The sequence below is a fragment of the Oncorhynchus masou genome, chromosome 6, assembly GCF_036934945.1.
Source record: "Oncorhynchus masou masou isolate Uvic2021 chromosome 6, UVic_Omas_1.1, whole genome shotgun sequence".
NCBI lineage: Eukaryota > Metazoa > Chordata > Actinopteri > Salmoniformes > Salmonidae > Oncorhynchus > Oncorhynchus masou.
The window spans coordinates 39398713-39408092 of NC_088217.1; the positions used below are offsets into that span (position 1 = coordinate 39398713).

At 38.3% G+C, this 9380-nt stretch overlaps 1 protein-coding gene across 4 annotated transcripts in view; it reads right to left on the minus strand.

Annotated features, from left to right (window-relative positions):
• Window positions 1–9091, minus strand: part of LOC135542039 (ephrin type-B receptor 2) — a 156165-nt gene extending 147074 nt beyond the window's left edge. For all 4 annotated transcript variants that reach the window (XM_064968625.1, XM_064968626.1, XM_064968624.1 and 1 more), the window contains exon 1: window positions 8933–9091. In XM_064968625.1, the coding sequence (XP_064824697.1) occupies window positions 8933–8984 (52 nt within the window). In that variant the 5' untranslated portion in view covers window positions 8985–9091. The remainder of the gene's footprint in view (window positions 1–8932) is intronic.
• Between the last annotated feature and the right edge of the window lie 289 nt (window positions 9092–9380).

A 9380-nucleotide genomic window follows, 5' to 3' on the forward strand; every position in this document is an offset into this window, starting at 1 on the left:
TCTACTTTCATTCAAATTATTCACAAATATCAAACCTTTAACTGAAGTAAAATTATTGAAAAAATACCAGTGAAATAAATGCTTTCCTCCAAAACATGTGTCACAATTATTACTTCCTGTTCCACTGGGGTATAAATATGAGGTGACACACAGGCTATGTTCCCAAGGTCATCCATCACTATGGGAAAGACCTGAGAAAACAGCAATGATGTGCGACAAAAGGTTGTTAAGCTGGACAAATCAGGAAATGGTTAGAAGAAAATAACAGTTGAAAATGAAGTTTAAAGCAACTGGAGATGTTAACAATCAGCCTGGAAGAGGATGTTTGTCTATATTGACCACACGCACAGTGAGGAGGATGGTTCGAGTGGCCAACAAATCTCCAAGGATCACAACTGGAGACGTTAGTTGGGGCTTGGGGTCAGAAAGTATCCAAAACTTCCATCCAACACCACCTACATAACCACAAGTTGTTTGGGAGGGTTGCCATATACAAGGCTTTGCTGTCATCAAACAACAGACTCAAGCGCCTACAGTTTTCCAAACGTTACTGGAACTTTCAATGGGACTGGGTTCTATAATCTGATGAGACCAAAATAGAGCTTTTTGGAAACAAACACCAGAGGTGGGTTTGGCGTATTCAGAAAGATATTAAATCAAAACCGGACTACGTCTGCTAGGAAGCTTAAATGGGGCGGTGGTTGGATCTCCCAACAGGACAATGATCCAAAGCACACCTCAAAATCAACACAAAAATGGTTCACTGACCACAGAATCAAGGTTTTAACATGGCCATCCCAATCCCCTGACCTAAACCCCATAGAAAGCATGTGGGATGAGCAGAAGAGGAGAGTCCACAAGTTTGGACCTCGGAATCTGAAGGATCTGGAGAGATTCTTTATGGGGGAATGGTCTCAGATCCCTTGCCATGTGTTCTCCAACCTCTTTATGCATTATAGGCAAAGACTCAGAACTGATATCTGTTATCTTGGCAAAGGAAAAAATATTTGTTTTATGATTCAAATGTATTATTTCTTTCAATTATTTTACTTTAATTAAAGGTTAGATTTTTGTGAATATTTTGAATGAAAGACCAAGAGGATAAACAATAAAGAAAAACATTTCAAGGCCCGTTTTGCTCATATTTACCAAGGGTGCCAATATTAGTGCAGAGCACTGCAAGCCCTAACAGTGCCATACAATGTTAGGTTGAAAAAAGGGGGCATTAGTCATAGTGTCTAGATTGTCTCACTTTTTGACAAAACACATTTTCTGACAACAGGCTAAAACAATTATAGCCCTAGGGTAGAACAACACACCTATACTTTAACCACTGCCAGAAAAACAAAACCCAAGACCAATAATTCAAGTGATCCTCTGTAAAGAATACAATTTAATGTAAAGTATAGGTGCTCAATTGTCCACATTCCACCATACCTCTAGTGTTGACAAACCTGTTGGTGTTGAAATTCTACACTTAGAACTATTCAATTGCATTTTTTCAACTGAGCTTATGTTGTGCACAGTTAACCGTTCTGAGGCAAGCCATAAAAAAGCATATTGGGAATAGTCAAATCAAATTGTATTAGTCACATGCACCGAATACAACAGGTGTAGTAGACCTTACAGTGAATTGCTTACTTACGAGCCCCTAACCAACAATGTCGTTTCAAAGAAGTACAGATAAGAATAAGAGATAAAAGCAACAAGTAATTAAAGAGCAGCAGTAAAATAAAAATAACAAGCGAGACTACATACAGGGGGGTATCAATACAGAGTCAATGTGCGCGGGCACCAGTCAGTTGAGGTAGTATGTATGTACATGTAGGTAGAGTTGTTAAAGTGACTATGCACAGATGACAACAGAGAGTAGCAGTGGTGTAAAGAGGGGGTGGGGGGGGACTGCAAATAGTCTGGGTAGCCATTTTACTAGATGTTCAGGAGTCTTATGGCTTGGGGGTAGAAGCTGTTTAGAAGCCTCTTGGACCTAGACTTGGTGCTCCGGTACCGCTTACCGTGCGGTAGCAGAGAGAACAGTCTATGACTAGGGTGGCTGGAGTCTTTGATAATTTTTAGGGCCTTCCTCTGACACCGCCTGATATAGAGGTCCTGGATGGCAGGAAGCTTTGCTCCAGTGATGTATCCCAGTAAGGAACTTGAAGCTTTCAACCTCTTCCACTGCAGCCCCATCGATGAGAATGGGGGCGTGCTCAGTCCTCTTTTTCCTGTAGTCCACAATCGTCTCCTTTGCCTTGATCACGTTGAGGGAGAGGTTGAAAATAAATGTTTCCATCTAAACAAGGTTTCATGTAAACTAAAGAAATATCAAAGTATGACTATAAATCAACAGCTGTTGCTTGGAATTATTTTAATCTAGCAATATACTGAAATTAATGATTTATTTTTTTATGGTATGTTACCAAAGGGGGCAGGCTCTTTCTGACTGGCTCTTGATGAACAAATAGTAGAGTGAACATGGATGGAGAATGAGGCACTGATACATGCATGTAACAAAAGACAGCAGTTCAACATTTTGCCACAATGATGTCATCCCATGCAGAGAGAACACGTTTTTGTGAAACTGGCATCCTCTCTCGCCATCGGCCAACATCTCTGAGCCCCTCGGATACCCTGGCATTAAACCCATCCTCAAGGTAGCCTATGGATGTCCCCGAAATGTGACACGCAACCTCAAGTGAAACAACTGGTACCAGCACTAATTGAAATTTAGCATGCAAAGTGACAATGCCTGGGCCCTGGGCAGCATGGATTAGGTCTTGAATAGAGGCAGATTCTGTTAAAGTCTACTGTGGTGGTTGGTGTACAGACGAGCTCCCTGCATCTGCTCATTGGGTAGACTAAGAAAACACAGGATTGTGTATGGTTGCTCATTTGACCTTGATTTAATCCCATTTTAGGGCCCTCCTCTCATAGGCTTTTGTTACTATTTCAAAAACCATAACGCCTCCATGTTAGGCTAACACTTCTAGTCCCCACACAAGTACAAATTAAATGGGACTTGTGAATTTACATTTGAAAGCAGGTTTATATGAATTTGGCAGACTCAAAATGCAAATGTTCATAACTCTCTTCAAACAACACACAACAAAAAATACATTTGAGGATAAAACAGAGTAACAAAGAATGAAATACTGTAAGCACTTTGTTTTCTCTCAGGTTTCCACTGTAGCCTATTGGAGGAGGCAACTGCATTATGGCAGACAAACCTCTGGGGCTACTTACTATCTCTAAGGGCGTTTTCACGTAAGAAATATGTGATTATTCTACAGAATACATTCTGCTTTCACAAGACCTGAAAATAACCGTTTCATGGTACGATTAGCAAGACGCACCTTCTACATGACTAGCTAACTTGTTTGCAACGGGCAAAAGAGTACAATACCTGGTACTCAGGATTTGTTTCAGCTCGGGTTCATTTGCATTTCACACATGCTTTATTGTGAGGATCAGGTTACCAAACATTCCAGGATCCTGATCATAAGGGGATATCTGAAAGCGCCCTAAGATATCGCTCTGACATTTTCACTAGATACTAACAAAAAACAACTCCCTTCCTTAGATATGTAATCTGGATCCCAAGTTCTTTAACAGTGCCTCATCCATGGTATCATCTCTACAACTGTCAGTTATCTAAACCCACAAATTATTGAGGCACGGGTTAGAGGTGGTGGAATATACTGTTGACTGTTTGTGCAATTTTAAATGTTGTGTGACGATTGAATTTAAATAAAAATCATGATTTCACACTGAATTAAATGGCTTCACTTTGTTACAATTATCATAACTCCACAAAAAAGCTAGTCAATAAACCGTGTTTATTCAAAATTTGGTTACTTTATTTTACAGTCCATTATTTACCCAGTATTTACCGAGTCCAGAGATAGGAGAAGGGTAATAAGACACACAATCAGATATAGAGAACCAAAGGTCTGGTACAGCCAAAAGCTTTGTGGTTAACTAATTCAATCAATGACTGACTAGATTTTATAATACTATGCCTGACCTTAAATAGCATGAAGAGTGAATGGACTTACACATACTTTCATGATAACACTTTATGACAGCTCTGGTAAGATTTGCAAGATAAATGTTGTTTTGTTGTTGTTGTTGTTGATGATGATGCGCTCCATAGATACACCTGGTATGATGTAAGTAATGCACCTGCAGCTGATGCAATGCTAAACAGAATGAGTAGATAAATACACAAGCATGCCTGGCTCTGCTGGAATAACAGGAGTTATCTTACTGAGCACCTCGATTCCATTTATTACAACTTGCCTTCAAAAATGTCCCATAGGCCTACCGAGAAGATTTCATATCAACAGGGGCTTGCATTAAATCCACAATTCATGGTATTTTAGCCCAACAGCATCCCTGTATTTTGGTTTAAAAGATGACTAGCTACATCACTCTCAAAATTTAACCACTCTGAAATCCATATACGAAGCTATGGTTGTTAGAGCTGTTGTAATGAGTATGATGGGAGACAGAGTGCTGGTTTCAAGTGCAGGGCGCAGCAGGTGTTTATTTAGTAAAGGACCACGGGAGGAGGCAGGTAGCAGGGTCCAGGGACAGGCAGAAGGTCATACACAGGGACTCCAACAAGGTAACAGTACAGGCAGGGAAAAAGGCTATAACGTAGTCCAAAAGATCAGGCAAGAGGTTGATGACAGGAAATCTGAGAGGCAAAAGTACAGGCAGGGAATAGGCAAAAAAAACATTGTTAGTGAAGATGGCCAAAACTATGATACACAGGAGGACTAATACGGGAAAAACCAGAGCTCCGAATAGAAAGATGTATCAAAACAGACAATACCTCACAATGATGGGGTGCAAAGAACTGAACTAAATAGTGTGTGTAAATGACATACAGGTGTGTGAACAGGTGATCAGGATCTGGAGAGTGAGCTGTGTTCATGGGATCTGTGTGTTTGAGAGTGTGAGCTGGAAAGTGGGCTGGAAAGTGAGCTGCGTTCAGAGGATGTATGTGTTTGATAGTGTGAGTTGGAAGCAGACTTTACAGCTGTAGCTGAAAGAATATCACCTGTCATTAATAGAAAGTGCACTTGCTATGCCCAAGAAACGCTAAACAAAAGATAAAACATCAAACAATCTATGTTGTCCAAATACATTGAAAGATAAGTAGGGCTAAATAATTAGCCTAACATAAACATAAAAGTATAGCTATTTGTATTCTCTTCAATTGCTAGGCTATACAGTTACGGTAGATATACATACTTATTAGCTAGCTATTAAAATGATACATCAAAACACCCCAAAACATCTGTTATTTTTTTTAAATCACGATGCAATATAACCAACATTAGGCTTGATCTCAGAGATGTGCCGGAATGACTATGGGTGTACTTGGACGTTAATTTTTATAAAGCCCAACAGAAGAACCTTCGCCAAAGCAATCATGTTCTGACATCAGAGCCGTCAATACGATTTACTTCAACGTTCCTCTCTGTCGCGTGTTGTTTTTTTATTAATGCTGCAGTGACCTCTTTTTCAACTCTCGATTTTTCATACGTGGCCTACTCCTGCAACTTCATTGGATGATCGGCTAGGGTGATACAAAGGGTAAGATGGGGGGCCTGTGATGGGTTGGAGATGAGACCAACCAGTCACGATACTGAAATACAATAAACATAACAAGTGTTGCTGGCTAATATTGCTTGAGAAATATGGGTTCGGCAATCAATACTTTTATCTTCAGTGATGTTGAATAGTAATGAATGACTATTCAATTACGTGAACAGAAACATGAAAAGGAGTAACTATTAGCCTAATTGTCTCTCCAGAAAGAAAACAGCATTTTCTTCCATGCAACCTTTGTCTGAACATTCAAATATTTGTATTACATTGTAAATTACCAAGAAATAAATGTATTCTGAAAGAGAAAAGCAAAATAAATAGCTTCATTAATGACATATATTGCTTGCAACACAAATAAAATAGAAAACTCTTGCTAAAATAGGCCTACCAAATGACATCATAATATATTAGCCTGCCACATTGCACAATACGAAACAAAGGCCTGTTTTTTATTGCGGTTTCTAAATATATTTTGCAGTCTCATACATCATCTAGCCACGTTTGCATTCCAGAAAGAGAAAACAGCATGCCACTCTATTCAACGCAATTGGTTGAAATACATTGGTCTGTTATTATTTGTCATGGAGTAGCTTCTATCGTACTGTCTGTGGTTCCACCTCACTCATGACCCTAGCGCCCGAAGACTGCTAACAGAGAAGAACTCCATTCTATCACTAACCTTATAAAGGCAAACACCCATGAGCTTTTTCCATTCAAGCTTTATTTTTCATTTCAGGTGAAAACTATGATGAACTAACTCAAACCGGAACATGTATAGGAAGAGTCTGGCCTTAAATAATTTACCTCCAGTAACATGTAGAAAACAATCCTCACCGAATTAAGATATGTTTACATAGAAAACAAAATAATAACAATGAAATTGAAATAATAATAATAATAATAATAATAATATCAATAATATGAATTCATGATAACAATATAGTTGTTATAACAATATAACATATAATTTAAAATATAGCAGCTCAGGACAGGTTTCTATATATATACACATAAAAATATATATATTTATATATAGTTGCTAGGTCACAAAGCCATTGTTTATAATATTAAAATTATTTTATAAATTGCGTATGAGTCTGGTTCCTAGACCCTGGGTCTTGCAAAGAGTGTTTCTCTTATAGGTACAAATATTATTTTGAATAAGGATAGAAAAAATATTTACAAATGCTAAGCATCATCAACTACTAATTACAGTAAATGTTAAAAAAAATATACATATATGTTGGTATTAGATGACAAGCAAAGGCATCTACTATTTTCATCGAAAGAATGTAATCAGACAACTAAAAATTGTAGTTGTAAAAATATAGCATTTTACAATTATTATGTATAAATGTTCAGTGTGAAAATTCTTATGCTCAGACACAGAGGCCTAAACACTACCATAGCGTCGGGCTAGTAACCGAAAATGACGCTGTGGTTTGAATCTCTGAACCGACTAGGTGAAATCTCTGTCGATGTGCCCTTGAGCAAGGCACTAAACCCTAATTGCTCTTGTAAGTTGCTCTGGATAAGAGCTTCTGCTAAATCACTAAAATGTAAGTATTGATTTATTTTGCCAGTGGAACACAACATTGGATATGTGTATGGGCCTACCTACTCTACAACTATAAATGTCAACTGGAAAGTACAAATTCCCAGGCTTATTTAGGCCTGCCTATGTAACAATTTAGGCAACATCCTTTTCCAATAAACCAGTTAAATTATATGCTGTTTTAAATATACCAAAGTTTTATTTATCAACTCTAAAGGACTAGCAAGGTATGTGGAGCACACTTCTCTTCAAAAACTACTATAGACTACATGAAGATAGCATCCGCTTCTTATTCACTTGGTAGGCTAAGTACAGTAGGTTTTACAGCAGGGATCATCAATAGATTCAGCCGCATACCGATTTTTTCTTTAGGGTCAAGGCCAGAAAATAATTACAAAAAATATGGACAAAAAATTGACCGCAAGAAGCACAAACTGATAAAATATTTGACTAAAACAAAATGATTTCAACCCTTGTGTCTCTCTATTATGTGTGGGAATACTTGGGAGCAGATTTTCCAAATTAAAATCACTTGGAGCCGATTTCCTGGTGTTTTTAAACTCTTTTATGTCTAACAATAAAAATGTAAATTCATTAAAAAAAATACATATATTTAGCTCAGAAAACTTTGGGTGCCAAATAAAACCATCCGCTGGCCGCCAGTTGGGGAGCCCTGGTTTACAGAATGTATATATTTATGTTTGCAGGGAACGTATTTACATTGTGGTTGGTATCCTACCGGTATATATAAAAATACATATATTTCGCTCAGAAAACTTTGGGTGCCAAATAAAACCACCCGCTGGCCGCCAGTTGGGGAACCCTGGTTTACAGAATGTATATATTTATGTTTGCAGGGAACGTATTTACATTGTGGTTGGTATCCTACCGGTATGTAAGAGGTAGGCTCTACTCATTCTAAACCGCCAACACTCATCCCTTCAAAAGCAAACACAAGACTCGTGTTCTGTGACAAATCATCACACCAAAATAGCACATTAACTGAAGTGTAGACAATCAACCTACCGCCCTATTTTCAATCAAAAATGGATCGTGCTTGGTGGTTAAACATTGGTAGGTTACTGTAGCGTTCTGCTCTCATGTAGTCTGTTCCATTGTGCCACTGAACACGCTGCTCATCATAATTCACAAGAGAAACCTGTGTGCTCCGGCCAGTGCACAGCACAATTAGATGCTTCCATTTCCAACAAAATGATTAAGCTATACAACAGATGCCTCATTAATCAAATACAGAACTGTCCATACTAGACACAATCGTCTTCAGGAAATGTATCGCCTACTGACTGTTGTTGGTTGTTCATGCTGCTATTTTACAAATTGCAGACAGGAGGAAAATCCATGCTGCATTATAAAGTAGTCTAACGCGTTTACTTTAGTGTTGAAGGTTGAACTGTTTGAAATTATATAAACCTAGAGATGTATTGACTTGGCATGTATACAATGACATACAGTAGCCTAATAAACATATGGTATGTCCTTCATAACAAACAATAACCTACGTTCGGTTACCTGAGAGGATGAGGTCATGTTGGGTGCAACCCCCATTAAAGCTATTGTTAACTATTTCAGTTCAAAAATCAAAGAAGCGGCTTGCCACAATGTAGTCCCCGGAACGTTCTGTGACAGAGGTGTGATTTTTGTCGTTACAACCAGTCAACCACTCAACGTGCTGTGATCAGAAACTCTACAACCAGGTCCGCAAGACGTTGTTTTAATGGAATTCAAACATGCTCTTACCTTCTACAGCTATAGCGGTGGGTATTATCCATAAAATCCATAGAATATCCATTATTGGTTTCTTTGGACGAAAGTGTTAAAAGCCCAGACATTCAAATAAAATAAGTCCTGAAAGCCATTGACAGCGAATGCTAGCGGAGATGAGCGGACCTTCACCTTCAATAGAGTAAATCAGACGCCATAGAAAATAACTCAAATCTGAACCAAGTTTGGGCGAAACCAAAAACAGCAGACCAAGGGGTGCCGTGTATATTACAGCATTATCCACGCCAGGAAAATTGCTCCTCATCTCAAATTTAGGACATGTGCATATTGCATATATATATGATTCAAACCCTAAAATATATCATAATAAGCCTAGGACTTTTGTTTATGATTGTAGTTGTTGATCATGTCACGCTCTCCCCCTGCCAAAAGAAGTTCCACTATCGATATTGTCAATCATAAA